At 62.5% G+C, this 23,652-nt stretch overlaps 1 protein-coding gene across 7 annotated transcripts in view; it reads right to left on the bottom strand.

Moving 5' to 3' along the window:
- The window catches only part of UNKL (unk like zinc finger), a 37,695-nt gene that overhangs the window by 2,215 nt on the left and 11,828 nt on the right, over positions 1-23,652 (bottom strand). For 2 of the 7 annotated variants that reach the window (XM_086691662.1, XM_086691666.1), the window contains 10 exons: positions 21,588-21,723; positions 20,829-20,946; positions 17,970-18,054; positions 17,523-17,602; positions 13,405-13,467; positions 10,190-10,331; positions 2,362-2,454; positions 1,658-1,885; positions 856-1,058; positions 4-754 (listed from right to left, as the gene is read on the bottom strand). In XM_086691662.1, the coding sequence (XP_086547788.1) occupies positions 323-754; positions 856-1,058; positions 1,658-1,885; positions 2,362-2,454; positions 10,190-10,331; positions 13,405-13,467; positions 17,523-17,602; positions 17,970-18,054; positions 20,829-20,946; positions 21,588-21,723 (1,580 nt within the window). In that variant the 3' untranslated portion in view covers positions 4-322. Of the gene's footprint in view, position 1; positions 755-855; positions 1,059-1,657; positions 1,886-2,361; positions 2,455-10,189; positions 10,332-13,404; positions 13,468-17,522; positions 17,603-17,969; positions 18,055-20,828; positions 20,947-21,587; positions 21,724-23,652 lie in introns of those variants that run through there. The other 5 variants (XM_086691665.1, XM_086691663.1, XM_086691667.1 and 2 more) reach the window with 5 other exon arrangements.

The raw sequence follows: 23,652 nt of genomic DNA, 5'->3' as shown, positions 1-23,652 counted from the left end.
CGGGGACGCCCCGGAACAAAGGCGGGGGTGGGAGATCCTTCACGAGGACCAGGGAGCTGAGCTGCCGCACCAGCGTGGGAAGGGGTGGCCAGGCGGGTGGCCGCCTCGATGGGCTGGGCCCAGATGGAGGCCCACACCTGTGCCTTGTGGCCAGCAGGCGGGCTCACGGGACTGGGCTCATCAGATCCCTGACCTGGGACCAAGCCCAGAGGCCAAGAGGGCAGCCAGAGCTGGAGGGGGAGTGGGGAAGCTGCACCTCAGACCAATGGAGGGAGAGAGTGCGCAAGAGACAGGGCTCTGGAACCTTCAGATGCTCCAGGTTCTAACGCAAAGCCCTGGCCTGGAAGGGGTCTGTAGCTGAGTGCAGAGAACACCAAGCGTGGAACAGGCCGAGATGCCACGGTGACTCTGGAGGGTGACTCTGGACCGCGCGGGGCAGGGCCGGAGGGCAGGGCCGGAGGGGGGGAAGGAAGAGGGTTGTGGCCCCCGGACTCACCCCGTCCACGGCTTCCAGATCCAGGCGCAGCCGAGTCTGCAGCGAGTGCAGCTTGGGGAGGGGGGTGGCTCCGAGGTCGGCACAGCGCGGCAGCCCCGGGAGCGTGGCGCCCGGCCCTCGGCCCTCCAGCTCCTCCCGCAGCCTCCGGAACTGGGCCTCCACCTCCTCCTTCTTCTGCAGCGCCAGCTGCCGCGCACTGTCGGCCGCCAGCGCCCGCTCCTTGGCCTCCTTGGCCTCCCGCTGCCACGCGTCACAGGCCTGAAACCCAGGGGGCTGCGCTGCAGCGGCCGGTGCAGGGGGAGCCCCCACGCGCCTGCGCCTGTCCCGCCGGCCCCGCGCCCCGGCCCCTCCCGGCTCACCTGCTTCACCTGCTGCCAGGACTCCTCCCACTGCCGGATCTTCCTCTTGGCCTCGTCCAGCTGCCGCCTGACCCGGGCCAGCTCCGCTCCACTCGGGCTGGCGCTTGAGGCGGGGGCAGGGCCGGCGTTCAGGATGGGGGACGGGCTGGGAGAGAAGCTGCCGGAAACAAAGTCCCAGATGCTCCCGGGGACGCCGTTCAAGCCTGAGTGTGGACAAGACGAGACGGGAGAGGTCACCTGCGGGAGCGCCTCCCTGGCAGCCTTTGGGGCTTGGCAGACAAGGACACGTGCCCCAGATCTTTCTACCCGGCCCCTGTCCGGCTGCCTGGGGGGCTTGAGGCAGAGAAGGGAGTGAATGTGCAAGTGTCGCATCGTGTGCCGCAGCGGCATCAAACTCTGGTCCCTGAAACCCGTTCCGCCTCCAAATCGTGAGGACCCCAGAGGGCCTGGGGTGACACCTACTGATGTGTGTTCGTGACATAACAAATTAAAACGATACTTAAAAATACTCCTTTAAAACACAGCAAGTCACGTGAAAGAACGTTTTCCAGGGAAGAAGCACCGTCCACGGTTTCTGCCTGTCTGTGCTGCGCTGGGTCTCCAGTGACGTCCCCAGCCTGAGGCCCTCCACCGCACACGAGTGACAGCGGGGCCACCATGTGTTGTCACAACAGTGTCTCAGGGTCCCGGCCACGCACAGGCCGGGCTTCGTGCCCTGAGGCACCGCCAGTGAACCCACAGACTGGCCAGGGGACCCCCTGGGACGAGCTCACCCCACCGTCCCCGCCAGCGCCCGGCTCACCTAAGGAGCTGTAGGACGCAGCCGAGGAGCCCAGCGCCCCGGGCTCCGACGTGAGGGCCGGCGGCTGCTGGGGGGGCGTCATGGCCGAAGAGACGAGGGGCCCCGACAGAGACTGGGAGAGCGAGCTGAGTGGGGAGGCGGACACTGACGGGGACGACAGCAGGGACGGGGAGCGGGGCAGGCGGCCGGGGATGGTGACGGGTGCCGAGCCCCCCGGCGACCGCGGACCTGCACGGATCGGAGGGGCCGAGTTAGCGGGAGGCGCTGACCACCAGACACGGCGCCTGGCCTCCAAGCTGGGGGGTGACCCCGGGGGGGTGGGGCACACGGGGGCCAGGGGGGCAGCCACCGTGTGGGCGCGCCCTCCTGGCGCAGTGAGCTCACGGGCGAGGGGTTCGGCGGGGGCTCCGCGGAGGCCAGACACCTGCCAGGCCCTGCCCAGCTGACCCACCCGCCAGCATGCTGGTCCTGGGACATCCGGGGACCCCCAAGAATGGTTCATTTTCACAGCAGACGAGACAAACGTTTGGGGACACGGTGTCCCAGGGTACGTGTGCCCACAGCAGCTGCAAAGATGGTGGGAGGCTGACCGCGCACCGGCGTGCTGGGAGCACCCCCTCCAAGAACCACTGAACGGCTCTCCAAAGAAAGGGCCCAGCCGCCCCAGCACGGCCCTGAAAAGAGCAGGGGGTCAGCACTCCTACCTGCCGGTCCCAGGTCGCCCAGGTCATGCTCCTCCAGCTCCTTATCTAGGGGTGCGAGGCTGACATCGCCGGGATGAAGATCCACAGCGGGGCCTGTTAACAAAACACGGTGTAACCACGGGACGACCCCAGAGCCTCAGTAGAGAGCCCACGGCACTAGGACAGTTTCTGGGGCCCGCGTGTGAAAGAGCAGAGGAATGGAACAACGTGGGGCCCCCTGGAGCCCCCCGACTTCCGAAGATTTCCTCGTAAACCCTCTCCTGCGAGCAGGGTCTTCTCCCTTCACCCCGGCCCCACGTGACACGGCCCCGGCTCCGAGCTGCTGAGGTCAGGCCCACCAGCCCCCAAAGCTTCCAAGTTCCAGCAGCCGAGCGGCCAGAGGACCTGGACAGCGCGCAGGCCATCCAGCGAGGGCCGGGAAGGCCTGGTGATTCCCGCTCCCGGGACACGCGCTGGGTCCACAGAAGACCCGGCGGCGCCGAAGGCACAAGTTCGCCTGCACCAGCACCCGTCCCAGAAGTAGGTGGGCCTTTCCTGTGTGGCTGAGCCCTGTCCCCGGACAGCCTGCCTGCTCTGGGTCCATGAGCCGGGCTTCTGGAGCCTTCTGCCTTTTTCCTGCCCCCAGCCTCCTAGTGCAAAGTGTCAAAAGCGCCCTGAACCCCGTGTGACAAATGACACCAAGTCAGAACCACCAGAGAGAGACGCCATTGCTCATCTCTGACCACGTCCAGCCCTCGGCTGGGCCCACACTCCTGACCACATCACAGAAGCAGCCGTGCCAGAGACGTGCCAGGAGGCAGCAGGCAGGCCAGGCCTGTTTCAAACGACCACGTTACAACCCGGGAGCGAAGGCTGAACCCGCCAGTGACTGCGGAGAAGCCACCACCTTTCAAATGAGAGGCATTTACCATGATTACCGGAGAAACGGGGGAGGGGGGGAAGAGAGACAGGACTTGCGGAGAACGTCCCAGGAGCAGGCAGGTTCCCGAGGAGCCGGCTGCGGGACGCGTGCGGACTTCAGGTCCGGCCCCAGCGGGCGACCCCAGCTGCGCCGTCCCTTCCCTGTCTCTAGGGCTGCTGGGCACCACTCAGCCCGAGGGACCCACTGAGCTGGCCGCAGGGACAGCCCTTCACCACACACTGGTACTTAGCGGCCCCCTGCTGCGTAAGTTCACAGAGCGCGGCAAGCACATCTGCCGTCCGCGAGCCACTGGCTCTGGCCTCTGCGGCGCATGAAGGGGACACGTGGGGGACCCAGTGTCTGGGCAGGAGAGCACTGCGCTGCCTGGCGAGGTCTGTCTGTCTCGTCACCACTGCCGCACCCACTCCACAGCCACAGCCAGGAGCACGAACCCCAGCCCGCCTCGCGCCTGCCCACTCCAAAGGAAACACTCTTCCAACAGAGATTTTTAAAGACTCGCGAGGGACTCATCCCGAAAGGAGGCGAACGTGAAGGGTGGCAGCTGGTCCGGGCACCCCCATGCGCCGGAACCCTCAAATCCCCCAATCACTCTGAAGAGCAAAGAGGCCTAGCCCGGGAGACCCAGGGAGCCCAATGCGGCACCAAGACCCCCCCCCTCCGCAGCCCTCGCGCTCGGGAGACACCGCCCGCCCGCCTGTGGGGCCCGGCCCCCAAGGGGGGCTCCCAACGCTTGCTTCTCCGGCCTTCCTTTACAGCAGGGGCCTCCGGCCGGCTCGTTCTTCCTGACGCCCAGGAGCACAGGGGCATCTGCGTCCAGGGGCCGCCCCGACAGAGCACCGACCCATGCGTTCTCGCGGTTGGGAGCCGGAAGTCCAGAACAACGTGCGCACGGCTGGGCTCCCTCCAATGGCGCAGTCTAGCTGCTTGGGGCTGGCGGATGCACCACCCCACCCTCCGCCTCCTGTGTGGGCTCCAAAGTACCTTCTTATTCAGACCCAAGTCAGGCTGGATCAGGTCCCAGCCCGATGACCTCACTTTACCTTGACTGCACCTGGAGAGCCTGCATCCAAGCAGTCGTGTTCACAGATTGGGGGGTGAGGGGGGTCAGAACAGAGACGTATTTTCTGGGGGCACGTAATTTACCCCACAATAATGGGGGCCATGGACACCCCCGGCAACCATCGTCTCCAGGTACCAGGCACCTTCCGCAGGCCCAGGGCCCAGAACTGCTGGGTGCCCCCCCCCCACCCGCCCCAGGCAGACCCGTCTCCCCTTGCCGTGAACGTAGGGCCCACTTGCTCTCAGGCCCACCCCTTGCTGACCAATGCCCGCTTTCTTGACCTCCTACTTCCCCCTCACTACAAACCACTGCCAAGCCGTGCCAGCTGGCACCCATGCCCCCGGGCCCCGGTCAAAGGCAGCCCACCCTCACACCCGGTCCCTCACCCTCCTCCACTATGGCCGACTTCTCAGCCCTGGAGGCCTGGCCCGTCCCATCCCGTCCCGTCCCTGCTCCAAGAGCGTGCACACACATGCATGCACGCATGCACACACACACGCCTGGCTTCGGCAGCCCTAACCCTCAGACACCGGCATCTCCCAGCAAGGGCGCCTCACCACCTCCTACCAGGGAGAGGACCTACTGCCTCACCAGCAGCTTCTCAAACTCTGGGGACACGAGGGCCCAGACACTGAGCAGAAGCCAGGAGCCCTCGGCCCCTCCAATCTCCCTGAACCCTCGCTGGCGAGGGCCCCAAGCTCCAGCCATCTCTGCAGGCTGCCCCTCGTCCCCCACCTGCACTGTCCCAAGAGTGACCTTTCTAGGAGGCCAACCCCGCAGGTCGAGTCCTACTGCCCACAAAGAACATGCCCCTGGTGTACTGGTGGACACTTATGGCCAGGCTCCTCTCACCCCAGCCTCTCCTCTACCCTTCAGCTGATGCCAGGCTGCAGCCAGGTGCAGCCTCCAGGGGCCCCAGGGGTCCTGGGAGACCGCCTGCTGGGCCTCCAAAACTCACTCCATGCAGCACCAGCACCAGGTGCAGGGCGCCCTGCCCTCCCCGCCCCCCAGCACTACACCCCCTGCTCTATCCCCACCTGTCCACCCCCTGCTCTGTCCCCCACTCCTGGCCCTGGCCCCTCGTGCCCCCTGGGCCTCCGGCCCGGACTTGCATGCCGGCCAGGCCTGACGACAGGGATCTAGCTTTCAGCACCTGGGGTCTCAGGAGGGGCTGACGGGTGGTGTGCTTTAACGCCAACAAAGTTCCAGAACCACTTCCTGAATAACAAAACCAGAAATGAAGAGACGGACGAGGAAAGCAAGCTGAAGCAAGAGCTTTTCCTCACCTTGAAAAGACCCAGCCTTATCACACTCCCCGACCCCCGCCCCATGACTCAGCACAAAGAAGCCCCCTGGTCCAGAGCGACAGGGAGGAGCCAGCCCCCACCGGACAGCGGCCGCGGCCAGGGTGCCCTGGCTGCTTGGGTGTCCGCGGTGGTCCCGCGCCTACTGCACCTCTCGGCTCTCTGACTCAGACCCAGGTCTTCTGGGATGTTCTCTTCAAGGAAGAGCTGACTTTCAAAGAGGCTTTAACACTCAAGATCCAGATGAACCGAATTACGTAAGCTCTGCCTCTGACCCAAAACCCGCCTTGCCCAACTGCCAGGAACCGCCCAGATGTTAATGAGAAATCGCGGGAGAACTGCTGAGTAACGGCCCTGGCAAAACCCCGACCCTGACATGACACAGCACATCCGAAAGGCGACGCGGTCCTTTGGGGTCAAGGGACGCGCAGGGACAATGCACACAGGACAGAACGGGGAAGCCCCGACGCCGGGCGCGCTCCTAACACGCGCGCCCGCAGCGGCCGGGATGCCCTCACCCCGCAGGCCGACATGCCCTGCCTGACCGCAGGGTGAAGCGCCTAGCAAACCCACCCACCGGCCTCAATTTCCGACGGTGCAGCCGACGGTTCTCGGCAGGACAAGGCAGGAACCCGGTCCTCGCTGCGGAGCAAAAGACCCACCTCGGCTAGGTAACGCGGGCCCCCCTCCCCCGGAGAAGCCCTGCGGCGCGCCCACGCAGGGGACCAAAGGGCGCCTCTGCCGAGCAGGTGCCCAGAAAGGGGACGTTCGCCTTCGCCTCCTCGCAGAGCCTCCGTGGAACCCGGTGCTGACCCCGGCGGTCACTCTCGGCCCCGGGGGCGGGCGACCGGAGCAGGTCCGAGGAGCACCTGGAGAGGAGGAGGTGTGCACCTGGGGAGGAGGGGGGAGGGCGAGGCGTGGCGCGCCTGGGGAGGAGGCCCCCGGGGGAGCGGGAAGGAGCGGGGGGGGGGGGGTTAGTGGGAGACGCACCCCACCTGGGGGGGTTGGCACGTGGGGGTGCGGCGCACCTGGGGAGGGGCGGTTCGCGGGCCTCGCGGGGAGGCGCGTCGAGAGAGGGGGTTGGCTCTCACCTCGCCGGGGGTGCACAGCCAGTTCCGCATAACGACGACCCGCACCCTGGCGGCGCGGGGCTGACGATGCTGACTCACCGTCTACCGCGCCGCCGCCGCCGATTCAAACGCAGCCCGCTCCCCGCCCTCCCTGCGCCGCCCCGCCCCCGGGTGACGTAACCCTCGGGTCCGTCCCGCCCCCGGTGACGTAAGCCTTACACCCGCCCCCGCCGGGCCGCCCCGGGTGACGCAACCCTCCGGCCAACCCGCCCACTCCGCCGGCCCCGCCCCCGCCGCACCTGTCGGGGTGCGCGCCAGCCAGCAGGTGTGCGTGGGCGGCCCCGCCGCACGGAGTCCTGGGCGGGAGGGGGGGGCGGCCCCACCCCCTGGCCTCCTGTGTGGCCCCCGGCCGGGCGCGCAGCACCCCCCCCCCCCCCCCCCCCCCCCCCCGTCACCGGCCCTGGCCCCTCCCGGCGCAGAGCCCAAAGCCCGGGTCCAGGTGCTCGCGGGGGGGCCTCGCCGGGCAGGGCAGGGCCGCTTTCCTTCAGGTAAGGGAGCATCTTGGCTCCAGGCGGACCCGCTCAGGTGAAAACGCACACGAGGCAGCGGTCAGGGCGAACAAGCCATGACCTCTGCCCTCGGAGGTCACGGAGAGTCAGCTGCCCACAGACCCACGGCCACCCCAGGCCACCAGCTCCGCAGGGGACTATTTTCACCGGCAGCCTGCTCATAGAGACAAAGGAAATGGCCTCTTGTCAAGTGGCCCTGAAACGACTCCACTAAACCACCGAATACACAATTAGTCTGCAAACAGCACCTATTTATTTTAGAATTTACTCGTTCTTTGTAGGCACTGCATTAGTAACGATATAGCCTGAACCAGACTATGAGCAGAAAAGGACCCGGTCTACACCCGCTAGGCCCTAGGTAGGTAGAGCAGGCTCTTCGATCCAGGCGCCCCTGAGCTCTGGGGTCCTCGGCGGCAGAAGGACAGCCCGGACGGGCCCTCCGGGGACCAGAGGGCAGCTGTGAGGAGTGTGTTACTTCTCCCAGCTGGGGCCCCTGTTAACTGGCACATGATTTGACTGGGGATCTCAAGAGCGTGTTCAGAGAAAGGAGGCCCCTACTGCGGCAGCAGCTCAGGATTCAGCAGCAGCAGTTCTCTGTGAACAGACCGTGTTGATCCCGAACAGGAATTAATCTCCGCCTCTGGGCACTTGGTTCAGGAAACACTTACGTCAATGAAAGAATGAACTGCAAGACGGTGACGCGTGGAACCAGGCAGAGGCCCCCGTGGGTCACCGCACAACCCCAGGGGGCACAGGTGCATCCAGGGCTTTCGCCCGCTCAGGTGAGCAGAGCTGAGGACGGCCTCTCCTGATTGGTGGCAGGGACTTCATTCTCCTAATTACTTTCCCGCGATGCTCACACTTGACTGTTACTACCCTTAAACTGGGGACAGTAAGCCTTATTTTTAAAAACCGTGTTTTTTACACATAAAACACAAAACAACAAAATGAAGCATGCCGTTTATACCAATGGCTTTCCGGCTCATTTCCAGGGAGTAACCAAGGACTCCTGTGCGCAGGCGCCCCACGCGCCACCCAAACGGTCCCCCACCGCGTGTGAGTCAGCCAGGCGCCTCGAGGCTAACGCGCTCTGGAGGAGCCCTTCAGACACACACAGTTCCGATCTCCGTTCTGTGACCACGAACTGTTCGGCTCCCTCGAGTGGGCAGAGAACCTGCTCAGAGGCCAGGCTGGCTCCGGCTGCCCTCCTGCTGTGTTTTGGCCCCAAGTTCAGACAAGGGCAGAGTGACCTTGAGCCTCCACCCTGGCCTCTGCTCTCTGCCGGCGCGCGTGAGTCTGAGGGCTGAGTTCTCAAGCCCACCGGCCAGGTCCAGTGCACGCAAGCCAAGCACGCAAGCCCAGAGGCCTCTGGGGGTTCAGGGGTTCAGGAAGGACACCTCGCTCCACCCCAATTCCACGTCAACGTAAAATAACACACACGTGCCTGTTTTTGCTTAAAAGAGAACCCACACGGACGCACCCTACGAAGTATGTGAGGACTTGAACAAACTCCCCTAGTCTAAGGCAGAGCCCGGGCAAGAGTCGGTTTAGTCTTCACTCCTACGTGGACAGGATTTCCACAAAAGACCAGCACAGGGAAGCTGGTGGGGGGGGGGGGGGAGGGGAGACACAAGAGTGTGCAGGGCAAGGAACCGAGGTCAGGGCTCAGAAACACCAGCAGGGGGGAGGGGTGGTTTCATCAAGGACACCCTGTCCTCAGAGGGCTGGGCAGGCTGGACTCTAGAGGGTTCTTTGGCAGTCGGACAGCTCCACCGTGGAGCCCGTGCAGGAACGCTGGGGCTGTGCAGGAAGACGTGCCTGGCCACACAAGGCCCCGGGGTTCCAGAATAAGGCGGCCCTTTGCAGCTCAGAATGAGCACAGGGCTGGTAGCCTCGAGCCCCACGTGGGTAGAAGTGCCCCAGGAGGCAGCCGCGACACGGGTAGCAAGGTCAAGCACGCCTGCCCGGCATCCCTCACATCAGCACAAGGGACACCAGGTGCTCTGATGGCCCGAGCCCAAGATCTGCCGTCTAAATGGCCACTGAAAGGACACCTCTCCTCCCTTGCCTTGGCTGCCGTCGTCCCCACCTGCGTCTCAGCCACGACCCCACGGCCGGTGGCGTGACTGGCGTCCACGGGTGCTGAGGCGTGGAAAACAACGTGCGTGCCATCCTTGGCTGTCGCAACGGACAGTTCTCTCCGGGCGGGAAATACCACCCTGGGCCCGACCACGTGGCCAGCTCTGGCGTCGACGTGGTGCCCTGACGTGGGAACGTGGGCGGAGCCGGCACCCGCCCCGCACCAGGAAGGAGGCAGACAGGACGCGTGTACCCCAGGGCAGACCGCTCCGCAGCGGCCTCCCCGGCCTGCCCGCGGCCACACCTGCCCAGCCTGCCCTGGCGCAGAGGACGCGGAAACGCCATGAGCAGAGCCCTTGCCGGGTCTCCCTTGGCCGGGACAGAAATGCAGGTTTTGGGGAGCTCAGCGACACAAGCGTCCGCAGGTGCAGCCAGACGTGGCCTGAGGGGCTGGGGGCCGGGTCTCCCCCCAGCTCCGCGCCCGCCCCTCTTCCCGGCTCTCAGGACAGCCCCTCCCCTCATCGGTCCCCAAACCCTCTAGGACTCCCAGGGGCTAAGGGCCCCTCAGCTGTGCCGCTGCCCTCGGCTGCATCCCAAACCCCTCCCACCCTGGTCGTGGTGACCAGGGGCCACAGCCTCGGCCCAAGGGTCCTGGTCCCCTCTGCAGCCTGTGACTCCCAGGGACACGGGGGGCGGGGGTTTCTAGGTCATGGGCAGTACAGCCAAGTGACAGGTGACCGAAACACGCGTGCAGCGGGTCCTGAAAAGACACGACGTAAGCGCAAAGAAAAGCCGGGGAGCCGCGAGGGAAGTTTTAGACCTACCTGGGGCGGGCTCAGGCGGGTGGGTGCGGGGAGCCGAGGGCAGGGCGGCCGGGGAGGAGCTGCCAGAGCCGGCGCTGGACGCCACGCTGGAACCCAGGCTGGGGGCGAGCGGATGAGCCCCTGTGGACACCGGCAGGTGGTTCTGTGCAAAGACACACGAGGTGAGCAGGTGTGCACACGCAACGGCCGCCGTGAGGGCACAGTGACGGCGGACCCGGGGAGAGCAGAAGGGCGCAGGGTCACGGACGGGACGGTTGTCCGACTTCTATCCCCAAAGCAAAACAGAAGTCCGACTCTTCCAAACGTTCTAGGGGGGGGCTGTAAAGGCCGAGTTGGTTGCAGTCAGCACGACAGCTGCAATCAAGATTGGCTGGCTAATCAGGGACTGAACACATCCATCTAGAAAGTCTGATCCAAGGAGCTTTTCTGCAGAAATGGTTGCCAACAGCTGATCTAGGACAGCAAAACACAATCCACCCAAAGACCTAACCAGAGGGGAGCCTGGGGGTGCTCAGTGGGTTAAGCGTCCAACTCTTGATTTCAGTTCAGGTCACGATCTCCATTCGTGGGATCCAGCCCCGTGTCAGGCTCCCCGAGCTGACAGCGTGGGGCCTGCTTGGGATTTTCTCTCCCCCTCTCTCTCTCTCTGCCCCTCCCGGGCTGGCTCGCTCTCTCTCAAAATAAGCAAACATTAAAAAAGAATTTATTTAAAAAAAAAAAAAAAAAAAGATGTAAGTAGGGAGCCCACACGGCCTCCAAAAGCAAAACCGGCCCTACGACCTCAGGTTTTTACCTCTCGGTACTCAGGTAATAGCCTGGGCGCCGCACGTTATCCGAGTTGCGGAGAGCAGCCCAGAAGAGCCCAGAAAAGCCAGCCGGGTCTGGGCGCCACCTCACCGTCCCAAGCAAACGGCACAGAGCCGCAGGCCGGGGCTGCTCGACACACGGCAGCTGCGTCCACAGCCCACCCGAGGTCGCTGTGACACCAGGGCCCAGAAGCCACACCAAAGGGAAGCGTGTGGCGTCTGGGTTTCGCTTCAAAATGCGCCAGAAGTTCACTTTGGGGGGGCGAGCTCCACCACCACAAGGGGGGAGGATTTCACTAGTGTGTCGGCTTAAGTGAAATTTTACCCACACATGAACATGTTTTGCACGGGGAGCGGTGGGGAGAGAGGAACACACACAGCAAAGCTCCTCTGAGTGTTTCCCGGCCGGCTAGCCTCGCTCACGAGGGGCCCTCGGTGACCGACCCCGCGACGGCCGGTCACCGCGCGTATGAGGCTGTCGTAAAATTAACATGAACTGCATCAGTCCGGACGCCAAAGTCCCCGGCGCTCCCGGGGCTCAGGCCCAGGGGCAGACTGTCTCCTCAGCACGGGGAGGGGTGCCTCCCGCCCGCCCCAGCAGCCCCGGGCGAGGCGGGAAGGGTGGCAGCAACAAGGACGCTCCGAGACCCCTCACAGCCAAGCCCAAACGCTGAGCCCAAGGCGCCTGCTGTGACTTCACCCACCCACAAGGTCATAGTGCAGGGACTGTGTCTCTCAAAGACGTCAGGGGACGCTTTATCCCGAAAACCGAGAATGACGCTCTCAAGGCTGGGGGGGCTGGGGCGTCCCCTGGCCGGGGCAGACTGGGGCCCACAGGCGAGGGAGGGGTCCCCAGAGGGCCGGCCTCCGGCCCCGTGGCCTTTCAAACGGAGGGTCCCAGGGAAACGCCAGGAGCCCCTCCGCTGGCCTTCCAGTCCTCCCACCGGGCACTCGAGGTCCCCGGAGCCTGGCTTTGGGTGGGACGGAGGGCGTCTCGGGGCGCAGGTGGGAGGGGACCTGTAGATGAGCCACCCAGGCTCCTCGGGCTGCCAGCACGTGAGGACACGTCAGGCGGTGGCAGCACCGCGTCCCGAGGCCCCCGTGCGTTGGCTCCGTGGCCGCTAACGTTTCCTGCTTCGGATTTGCAACGAACGTCTTATCCACTTTCCTCTCCAAAACGCTGCCAGATAACAGTTTACCCTCAACTCCCCTCTGCGGATCTCAAAGCTCCCGAGGCCACGAAGAATGTCGGGGTCACTCTGGAGAGTCCCGAGGGGGTGGCCTCAGGTGGGCGCCAAGCAAACCGGGGCAGAGAGGGACCGGGCGTGTCGCCCGCGTAGGAATGGAGAAGGAAGACGACAGGGGCCAGTGACAAGTGACGATGTGCTGGGCCTGGGGGGGCCGGGGCCCCCGCTGCCCTCCCGCACCGCACCCCAGGCCTCCCAGAGGCTCAGGCCCTCTTGTCTGATGGGGACGGGGACGGACGGCAGTGGTGGCCAGGACGAAAGCGTTGCTTAAAACGGGCAAGCGGGTCCAAAGAGCCTTCGGGAACTGCGCCACCGAACCGAGGTCGGGCTCAGGGAAGCCTCAGCTGAGGCCACGGCAGCCTCACCGGAGGGGACACGTGGAGGACACTCACGGCAGGAGCCTATGATTACCTCAGGTGTGCACGTGTCCCCGAGCCGTGACGCGGGAGCAGGGAGTCTCTACAGCAGCCCCCAGAGACACTGGCCCAGATGCAGCTTGGATGCGGTCGTGGGCCGCCCTGTGTCCCCGGAAGCTCATTCCGCGGGGTCCTGACCCCCAAAACACCAGAGCGTGACCTGACCCGGAGACGGGGTCTGTACCAGGGAAATCAAGTTCACATGAGGCCGTCCTAATCAATGACCGGGGTCCTTATGAAAAGGGGGAAATGTGGAGACAGACCCAGACCCGGAGCCAGGGGGCTGGCGGGGGTGCGAGCAGGACGAGACAGGGAGTCGTCGGCTGCGTACGGGCCCAGGACAGAGGCAGCTCCCGCATAGCCTCGGAGGTGCCGACCCCACTGGCCCCGACACGAGGACTCCCAGCTCCGGACGGTGAGTGGTTGGGGCTGCCCCGTCCGCGGGGCTTTGTTAGGGCAGCCCCCGGACACACACGGGCCACCACGGGCGGCTGCGAAGGGCGCCCCCTACTCCCCGTGGGGAAAACGTCAGGAGGTTTTGGTTTCGTTGTGTCCAAAGTACAACACAAACACGTTTTGAACGTGGAGACGAAAGACGTGTGGAATAGGCCAGTTTAAGAATTAAGTGAAAACATAATTACGTCCCGAACGGACAAGCACAGGGCTCTGGGTCAAGAGGGAACGTGCGAGAGTCCCAGCACACAGGGCGGCCCCGCTGCGGACAGCGGGAGCCCCCCGGGCGGTACCTGCTTGCTGTCCTGCTCAGCGGCCTTGTGGCTGCCCTCGGCAGGTGACTCTCTCCGCTTCGCCTACAACAGGAAAGCACCAGGGTTGGAAGAGAGCAGCACGGTTTACAAACAGACACCTCCGCTTCACGCACCCAAGAGAAAACGCTGAGCCCGGGGATCTCAGAGAACAGAAAAGGCGTTCAAGTCACCACCCTCTGTCCGTTCTCCCAAGTCTGTCTCTTACACCTGCACGCTGACCTCTAACCTCCGGGCCGGTCCGTGTGAAGGAGGGGGTGAGCTCTGTGCCCCCTGCGACCAGAGGTCGTGAGACCCGAGCCCGGAGAGCCGGGCAAGTCTTGGGGAGACCTATCCCGAAGCAAAGGATTATTCTACCGACAGTGCTGAAAGCGGGGTGTCAGCTGGCCCTTGAGAAGGCACCCCCTCGCCTCTCCCGCACCGGGAAGAGGACGACCCTCAGCCACCAGACGCTCCCGTCTACGTCCACGTAACCCTGATCCAACATCGCTTTCCCCCACACATTTACCGTCCCACAATTTACCTCCCCAGGAGCAGAAACTCCTTTTGTCCGGCCCCTTCTCCACGATCTACCGCTCTTTGTTAAAGGGTATATGAGCCGTCAGGTCTGCTTAGACCCAAAGGGGTCTTTACTTCCTCACCACCAAATCTTCTGTACGGATAAGCAACAAGGCTTCTGTCCCGTTTATCTTCTATCAGTTTAATTTGCAGAGGCCCCGTACCGAACGTGAAAGGGTAGAGGGAAACATTTGTCCCTCTCCGACACATACAGAAATCTTGACTGACGAGCCACCTGCCAGGAACACCGGGCCCAATGATGGCTTTGCTCACAGAGCTCAGGGCCAGGGCTCCCCCAGGTCAAACATCAACACAAAGGCCACAGACCCAGATGTCCTTCAGATCAAAGGACAAAATCAAATTCTGATTTTTATGACTACTTTTACAGTAAGTTAACTTGTAGTGGTATTTCAGGTCCTTCTGGCCTTTCTTCCTTTAGTTTTTGGTTTCTGGATTTGTAGAAGGACCCAGAGTGACCACCAGGGGCAGAGGAAGAAAAGGTGTCCACGCAGGCCCTGCCCGGGGCCCCTTCCTTCTATGCAGTACTTGGCCTCGGGCTCAACCCGGAGGTCGTGCTGGTATTTCAGAGTTCCCTGTATCTCTGTTGTCCAGAGTGACCCCACCTGCAGGGTGGGGTGAGGGCCTCCGAAGTCACCGACCACAGACCTGAACATACCTCCAGGCCAAGCACGCGTTTCCTGAAGCTGTTCTGTTTGCCTTTGCAACCCAGGGCTCCCTGTGGGGACCTCGCCCCTTCGTCCAGGCCCCTCTCCGGCCACCCCTGCCCCAGGCTCCCTGCTGCTGGGCCACACCCTCTGCCTGGGGTCGGCCCCTGAAGATGGCCCCGCTTCAGCAACCCCCCACCCCACCCTGTCACCTGTGCCTCTGACCGACTGGCTCCGAATCAGGATTCCCACCACTCTCTCCTCAGGTTTGGCCGATTTCTAGAACCGCTCCCAGGGCTCGGGGAAGCATTTACGTTTACCGGATTATTACAGAATATAATAAACACTACAGACGTTCAGATAGAGACATGTCAGGTGAGGTCTGCGAGGGCCCCGAGTGCGGGCGCTACTGTCCCTGTGCAGCTGGGGACCTCCACCCGCCAGCATGGAGATGTCGCCAGTGCGGACGCTCTCCACACCGCACACTTCAGCGATTTTCATGGGGCTCACCCCCTTAATTCCACCCGCAGCCCCTTCCTGCCTCGGATCATGTCGGGTGGTGCAGAAAGTCCCAAGCTTCTAACCATGGCTTGGCCTTTCCGGTGACCAGCCCGCATCCAGGAGCTACGAGGAGCCCACCCAGAGTCACCTCTGCAAAACAAAAGAGGGTTTTGGTGGGTTTTTTTAATCTTGTTTTTTTTTTTTAAGTTTATTTATTTTGAGAGAGCGCACGCAAGCAGGGAAGGGCAGAGAGAGAGAGGGAGAGGGAGAATCCTAAGCAGGCTCCACGATGTCGGCACAGAGCCCGACGCGGCGCTTGAACCCACCAATCGTGAGATCGTGACCTGAGCCCCCCAGGCACCCCGAAACACAAGGTATTTTTATCCCCTTGGGAAGTTATAAGGGTTTCAGGAGCTCTGGGTCAGGAACCGGGATCAGAGAGAGAGATACGTGTTTTCGGTTGTCTTGCGACGTGACCCCGTTGAGGAACACGGCATACCGCGTGCTCTCCACGCTGCTCTCGTCTCCACCCGCGGGGAACCCCCTGCAGCCTGGCACCCGCCACCCATCGTGTCCTAGTAGGTTGACTTATTCCCCATCCCCCTTTTTTAGGGAGGCCCCGTGCTGGGCGTGAGCCACGGGGCTTGAACTCACGACCCTGAGATCAAGACCAGAGCTGAGATCAAGAGTCAGATGGTTAAGTGACTGAGCCACCCAGGCGCCCTTAGCAAGTAGGGTTTTTAAACTGCAAAATAATTAAAAGAACATAAAAGACGCCCTCACTAGACCACGCCCGCAGGGGTGGGCACTGTTGTCGTGCCATCCAAGGCACAGGATCACCTACTGCACCTGGGCTGTTGCCTCCGAGGCACGACCCCCGCCCCCCGGGGCTCCATTCACCCTAGGCCCTCAGGGGGGGCAAGCCGGTGGCCCTGTGCCCACCACCTAAGCCCACGACCGGCATGGTCCCCTGGGAGCCACTGAGATGGGGGGGAAGCGGGGAGAGCTTCCTGCCACGCCCAGCGCCCGGCTATGCTCCTGGGGGTTCGGAGCTCTGCTCTGCTCGGTTCCTCCAGAGGACGCCAGCTGGGCTTGCAGAGGCACAAAGGCCCAGCGTGGGTGTGAAGGGGCAGCCCGGTCCTCCTTGGGGACGGGCCCGCGACAAGGCTGCAGGGTGAGGGGAGCCCATCTGCCGTCAGCACCGGGGCGAGGAGGGGTCACGCCAGACCCTGCAGGGCTGCAGCGGGAGAGCTGTCTGTCTGGTCTTCAGGTTCCATGGACTCGGGATCAGATCGAATCCCCACGTGCCGGGGCGTGGGGGGACACTGGGCGCTGACCCACTGGGAACGCAGGATGGCCGTGTCGCCGCCGGGCACGGAGATGCCGGAGACGCGGAACAGACCACGAGCTGGCTCCTTGTAAGTAAATTCCACCCAGGTTTTCCTCAACTTTCCTGTTTTCCTCTTTTCTAAAAAAAGCGCAAAGTGGGGGCAGGAGCGCCTGGGGGGCTCAGTAGGTTGAGCGCCTGACCCTTGATGTCGGCTCAGGTCACGATCTCGCGGTTTGTGGGTTCGAGCCCCGTGTCCGGCTCTGCGCTGACAGCAGGGAGCCCACTTGGGATGGTCTCTCCCTCCGTGCCCTTCCCTGCCCATGCGCACGCTCGCTCTTTCTCTCTCTCAATAAATAAGTTAATTAAACAAAAACATACCCAAATGAAAAGTTAAAAAAGCAAAAGCCCAAAGTGGGAAGAAAGGCGGGCGGGGAAACGCCTGAGGCTCCAGTCTCCTCGCCGAGGGGCCGCTTTCTCAGCAGATCCGACACGCAGATGCAAACACCCTCCCGTCACCCTCTCGAAAGCTCAGAGCGAGAGCAGACGGGGAGCCTGCTACGACGCCAGGGTGAAGGGCAGGGCACGAGGCCTGAGGCCCCCCGTGTCCTCCACCGCACAGACATGAAGTCCAACCGGGTCAGGACCATCCTCTCCCCGAGGTGCCCCCCACATCTCTCAATGCCTGAAGCAGGCCTGCAGGGCCAGACTCAGGACCCAGAGCCCCGGCCGCCGTCGGGGGCCTGCCCCACCTGGACGTCCCCCTTGGCGCCACGGCCACCCACCTGCGAGGACACCCACCCAAACACAGGGCCCCTTCCCCACGCTCGCTGGAGACCACATTTCACGTGCTACTGACATGTCTGGGGGCAGCCGGCCCAGGCCAGAGCTTGGCTGGACTGTCCCAGGCTTCTAGAAGGAGGCGCCCCCCACCCCCTCAGGCAGACCGTGCAGCCGAGTCACCCAGAGACCACACCCATCCGTGTCCCCAGCCATTCACAAAACCACACGGCAGCCTCGGCACCCTCCCCAGGACGCCGTCCACTTACGTGCACGGGCTGGCCACTGCTGGCCGCGGAGCTGCGGGCGGGCGCGGGGCAGCCCCAGCCGTTGGCCGTTCCGAGGCTCTCTGTCAACAGAGGGAGGTGGCGCGCCATGAGCGACCACTGGCTGCAAACAGAGCTGCATGCAGGGCGACCTGGGGTCCAGGGGTCCCCAGACCGGGGAGGGGGGCCTGGGGAGGCCGCTCGCCCCGCGCGACAGGGGACAGTGGCCACAGCGCCACCGAAAGACGTGCGAGTCCAGCAGGGACTGGCCGCCCTCCCCAGGAGGGCCAGCCGGAGTTGGTGTCTGCCCCCAGGGAACCGCAGGGCCGGCCACAAGGTAGGGAGGTCTCTGGGCGGGGGGCGGCCTGAAGTGATCCTGAAAGGCATGCGGGGTGCTCCCGGCCCCCCTCCTGGTCCAGGCGCGCGGGCAGTCTGGCGTCACACACTTACTTTCCACATGTGCGAAGGCGCAGAAGGGGCCCCGGGGGCAGTAACCGGTTTGGCGCATGTCGTTGCACTTTGTAGACTTGTAGATCTGGGCGGCAAAGAGAAAATAAAGCAAATAAAATCTACCAGTAAAACAAAGGGGCTGGGTTGGGAACAGGTTTCCACGGGAAGCCCAGAGGACCCAGCTCCAAACCACAACGCGTCTCCTGAGAAGGTGGTGTGGATGTGACCCCTGCCCTGTATGCCGTGGCCCCAGAATCCCCCGCTCTCCGCAGAGCAGGCCTGACTGTCCTTGAAATAACACACAGGGGTGCGTGGATGGCCCAGTCGGTTGGGCTCAGGTCAGGATCTAAGGGTTTGCGAGATCCAGCCATGCATGGCTTCCAGCTCTGCGATAAAAGGACACAGCCTGCTCGGGATTCTCTCTCAAAATGAGTAAATAAACTCACAAAAAAAAAAAAAAAGGAAATCTCCCACAAAGTCAATTTCACCACTTGGCATTTTCTGAAAGAGATGCTCAATTCAGTGCTCCCAGTATACAGCAGGCGCTCAACAAATGCCTGTGTCACGACCACATGCATGAGCTCCATGGTCAGCCCCGATTCCCTTCACTAGGGTCAAAGATACTCTCACGGTGCCAACAACACTCGGTTCTGGCCCTACAGCACACCAAGCGGGGCAGGCCCCAGGGCGCTCCTGCCAGACCCCAAATCCACACCCTCTGGAAGCCTTCCCCAGCCAGTGGCCTTCCTTCCCCCACAAAGGCCACGTACTCTCCTCGGTCTTCACTCACCCGCTAAGTGCCTGCGCTGAGATTTTAATGCCTACCAACAGAAGCAATTTCAGAGAGGCTCCAACTCGGGACCTATGACATCAGGAGGCTGGCATTTTACGTGAATTGTAAAGCACAGAACCTCTGAAAAGAACAGAAGCCCCAGAAAGGAAAGAGGAGAGTACATGCGGGGGCCCCTTCCAGGAGCCCAGGGCCTCCCTGGGCACGGCGCTGGGGAACGGCAAGGGTTCCGAGTACCGGAGGAGCCGCAGGGGTGAATGGGGACGGAGTGCCCTTGGGGCCACGGAGCCGCAGTGGAGGCGGCACCCTTTACCACGTTTCTGAGTTGCAGAAACAGAATGAATGAGTCAGTAGCCAATGAGTCGGCAAAGGAAGCAGAAGACAAAAATCCCGAGTCGAGAGGGGCACTCGTAGGGCCTGAGACACAGGCAGGCGGCAGAGGCCAGGCTCGGAGTTCACGACCCAGCCCAGGCGGGCCACGCCCAGCGCCAATCAGGTGGCACCATGGGCAGCCATGGGCCAGAACAGGGCGCCTCCTGCTCCCGACCGGCCCGCATGGCCCATCCCCCGCCGGGGCACTGACCCCTCCCTTATTCCTGCTCTCTGCCTTGACCGCTCCATCCCTGCCCCCTGCGGGGCCCTCGAGGCACCCCTCCTGCAAGCGAGCCGCACACCCCACCCTTCTGGACTGCCCCCCACCCCTCCTGGTCCCCACACTCTCACAACCCTGAAGAGGGCTGGTTTGCTGTGTTTTTTTTAGTGTTTATTTTTGAGAGAAAGACACAGCACGAGCAGGGGAGGGGCAGAGGGAGAAGCGGGGAGAGAGAGAATCCCAAGCAGGCTCCATGCTGTCAGCACAGAGCCCGATGCAGGGCTCAAACTCACGAAATCATGAGATCCAGACCTGAGCTGAAACCAAGAGTCAGATACTTAACCAACTGAGCCGCCCAAGCGTCCCTGCTGATCAGTAATCTTTGTTTTTTGATTTTTTTTAATGTTTATTCTTTTTTTTTTTTTTTTTTTAGCAAATTATTTTTTTTCAACGTTTATTTATTTTTGGGACAGAGAGAGACAGAGCATGAACGGGGGAGGGGCAGAGAGAGAGGGAGACACAGAATCGGAAACAGGCTCCAGGCTCTGAGCCATCAGCCCAGAGCCTGACGCGGGGCTCGAACTCACGGACCGCGAGATCGTGACCTGGCTGAAGTCGGACGCTTAACCGACTGCGCCACCCAGGCGCCCCATGTTTATTCATTTTTTGAGAGAGAGACACATAGCACCAGCAGGGGAGGGGCAGGGAGAGAGGGACACACAAAATCGGAAGCAGGCTCCAGGCTCTGAACTGTCAGCACAGAGCCCGACGCAGGGCTCGAACTCACGAAGCATGAGATCATGACCTGAGCCCAAGTCGGAGGCTCAACCGACTGAGCCACTCAGGAGCCCCTTGCTGGTCTGTTTTCACCACAAACCCAAGCGTGCTCTGGTTAGCTCTGTGAACTTCAACCGTCCGTGCCCTGCCGGTGCCAAAGGAAGGTCCGGCCTTGACCGGCTCCCGGAGGGCGGGGTGTCCTGCCTGGTAAGTGTCTCTGTTTGTTTACCTGCTCTGAGGTCACCCCGGATAGTCACAACGTGATTTCTGGTAGGGGCTCTGGGCCCGGTCGTGTGGGCTCGGCCTCTGGGGGGACTGGAGATGGAGGTCAGCACGTCTATGTGACCCCTAGTGAAAACCCCAGACACCGAGGCCCACACGCCTGTCCAAAGACACGGTCCACGTGACTCCCTGCAGGATAGCCCTGGAAGCTCAGGCCCGGTGGGTCGGGGACCCAGCCCCGGGAGGGACCCCCCCACCCCCCCCAACCCCCCCACCCCCCCACCCCACCCCCGCCCCTGGCTGACCTCAGCCCCTATCCTGTCACCAACGAATCATGGCTGTGGGCACGACAGTGCTGCTGGGATCTGCGAATCCTCCCGGCGAATCGCAGGACCAGAGGGTGGTCCCGGGGACCCGGAGTCAAAGCGGGGAGACCTCCCCCTACCCCGGGCTGTGCGCCGATGCGGGTGCCTCGTACCTCCGGGTGAAACTGCTGCTCCGCGCGGGAATGGCAGTACTGACAGCTGTCCCCACTGTCACACCTCGCGGGCTCACCCCACTCGTCACCGTGCTTCACGCTGGGACACGGCGTGGACCTGGGGGGACGGGGGGGGGGGGGGCGTCAGTGTGCCCAGCCGCTATTGGCACGCGGCGGGCGCACACAGCCCCTGGGAGCGGGCCTCAGAGTGAGGGCCGCCTGAAGCCAGTCGGGGCTCGGCCGGCTCCGCGGCAGGTGCGGCTCAGAGGCACCCGGGTGGCGTGCCATGCGAGCGTTGGACAGGCAGCGGGCGCCCTCCCTCCTTCCCTCCCGAGCTGGGTCCCACACCGAGTCCCAAACAAGTGATCCCACAGCAGGAAAACCCAGCCCTGATGCTCAGTTTTCACGTGCTGTCGGACAGCCTTATCAAAATCTCTTTGGACTCCCGGAAAAAACGAGCCGCCGTGGGGAGTAAGGTTTTATTATTTTTCGGCACATTTTCCGTCCCTTCCATCTACGTGAATTCATCTTATCCTCTCAGGCTGCGCTCTGGTGACTACCACTGGCAGGATGCGCAGGGGCGGCTCTCGGCCCCTGGGCCCTGAAACCGCGGAGACGGAGGGAAGGAAGCACGACCGTCTCTGACCCGCGCGCGCGGCCGCGTCTGGCCTTTCGTGCGCGCGCACGGGAGGCGGCAGAGCCCGGCGCGCGCGCACACGCGGCAGAGCGCTGGCTCTCGGGGGGGGGGGGGGGGCTCACCTGTACTGGAACCTTCGCGGGCTCCGCCGCCGGTCCCTGCTGTTGTGGTAGTGCGGACACGCATAGCCCTGGCGACACAGACGCGGTGGCTTCGGACACGGCTCTGTCTTATAGCTGCCCAGCACGAAACTGGCGTCTGAAAACACAGGGGTCCACATGGGAGCACGTGCACGTATGCTCAGCGGGCCAAAGGACACCGCGTATCCACCCCACCGCCACAATCGGGAGCGAGACGCTGACACCCGCCACAACCTGGACGAGCCTGCAGAACGTGACGCTCGGTGAGAGGCCAGGCCCGGAAGTCTACCTGTCGCGTGACTCGAATACAGGAGCCGTGGGATGGGGCAGATCCCGGACGGGAAGGACACGGGTGCTGCCAGGGGTTGACGGCGGGGGCTCATGACAGGGTTCTAAACTAGCTCACCTGACAGCCAAACAACCCCTGAAACGCACACTTTAAAACGGTGCATTTTAACCCTGATATCAACAGTGGATTTGGGGTGATAAGGACCTGTGATGTCGGCTGGTGGGCAGGGACAAATGTCCCGCTGTGGTGGGGACAGTGCACACACGCAGTCACAGGGAATAGGAGAATCCCATCTTTTCCTATCAGCGGAATCCCAAATTGCTCTAAAAATAGATTTTCAATTTTATTTTAAAAAAAATTTTAATGTTTATTTTTGAGAGAGAAAAAGAGCATGAGCAGGGAAGGGGCAGAGAGAGGGGGAGACACAGAATCCCAAGCAGGCCCCAGGCTCTGAGCTGTCAGCACAGAGCCCCACGCGGGCCTCGAACCCACGAACCGTGAGATCATGACCCGAGCCGAAGTCAGACGCTTAAGTGACTGAGCCCAGGTGCCGGTGCCCCTTGTATATCGTTTAAGTAGTTAATTTCACGTTTTCTGAATTTCATCTGAGAGCAAAAACAAACAAAAAGCCACCTGGGGTCATTTGAAAGCAAGAACTGATGAGAGAAAATCCTAAAAATCATACCCACTGGCAGCCTGGTTCATGATCAACACGGCACCTGCAGACGCTACTGTTCCCGCTGCCATTCCCAGCAGGGCTGAGCTTCATGCTAAGGGATGGGAGAGCGGCAGGGGGAGGGGAGGGGCGGGCCCCAGCACCCAAGACAACGCGACCCGACCCTCAGGAAATGTCTGCAGGTTGAAGTTTAACGTCACCGCGTTGTCCAGCCACACCAAATACAGTTTCTAACTCATTAAATGACACACAGAGGGACACAGAAAGAACAAAAAGGGTCCGAAAAACAAAAAAGCCCATTTTAAGAAAACAAATTAGGGATGCCTGGGTGGCTCAGTCAGTTAAGCAGCCAACTCTTGGTTTCAGCTCGGGTCACGATCTCGAGGTTCGGGAGTTCAAGCCCCACATGGGGCTCTGTGTTGACAGTGCACAGCCCTCTTGGGATTCTCTTTTTCCCTTTCTCTTCCCCTCCCCTGTTCTCTCTCGCTCAAAATAAATCAAGTTTATATTAAAAAAGGAAAATAGAACCTAGAACACTTATACACAAGTACGGAGCGAGTGCCTCGTACAGATACAGTCCGACACAACCGAGAGATGATGACGTGAGGCAAACTCGGATGCGTGACCGACTGAGCCACCCAGGCGCCCCCAACCACGGGACACTCTGAAAACGGCAAAACCACGGCAACCAACAGGAGCGTAAAGGATCAGTGGTGGCCAGGGGCCAGGCCGAGAGCAGACCTTGACACGGCTTTGGCCAAGCCCAGAGCGTGAGCCCTAATGGAAACTGTGGACGTTAGTGAACGTGTCCGTGTCGGTTCCTTGCCTGTAACAAAAGGGTCACGTCGGGGCAAGGCGTTCACGAGGGGAAGGTGGGAGGGGGTACACAGGACCCTGTACCACCCGCGACACCTCTGGACACCTAAAAAGCAACAAATAAAATCTGCTAGTTAAAAGCCGAACCGCCACACAGAGATGGAAAATGAAGGCGTGGAAACAGTCTGGAGCAGCGCATCTGACCGCGAGGGTCGGCGCCACAGGCTCCGTCTGAAACGCTCAGTAACCGAAGCCAGAGCGCCTAA

Source organism: Puma concolor, chromosome E3 (assembly GCF_028749965.1).
Source record: "Puma concolor isolate L17-30 chromosome E3, mPumCon1.1.hap2, whole genome shotgun sequence".
Classification (NCBI taxonomy): domain Eukaryota; kingdom Metazoa; phylum Chordata; class Mammalia; order Carnivora; family Felidae; genus Puma; species Puma concolor.
Note: the sequence above shows the minus strand (reverse complement) of the source record. Positions and strands in the feature narration are given on the sequence as shown.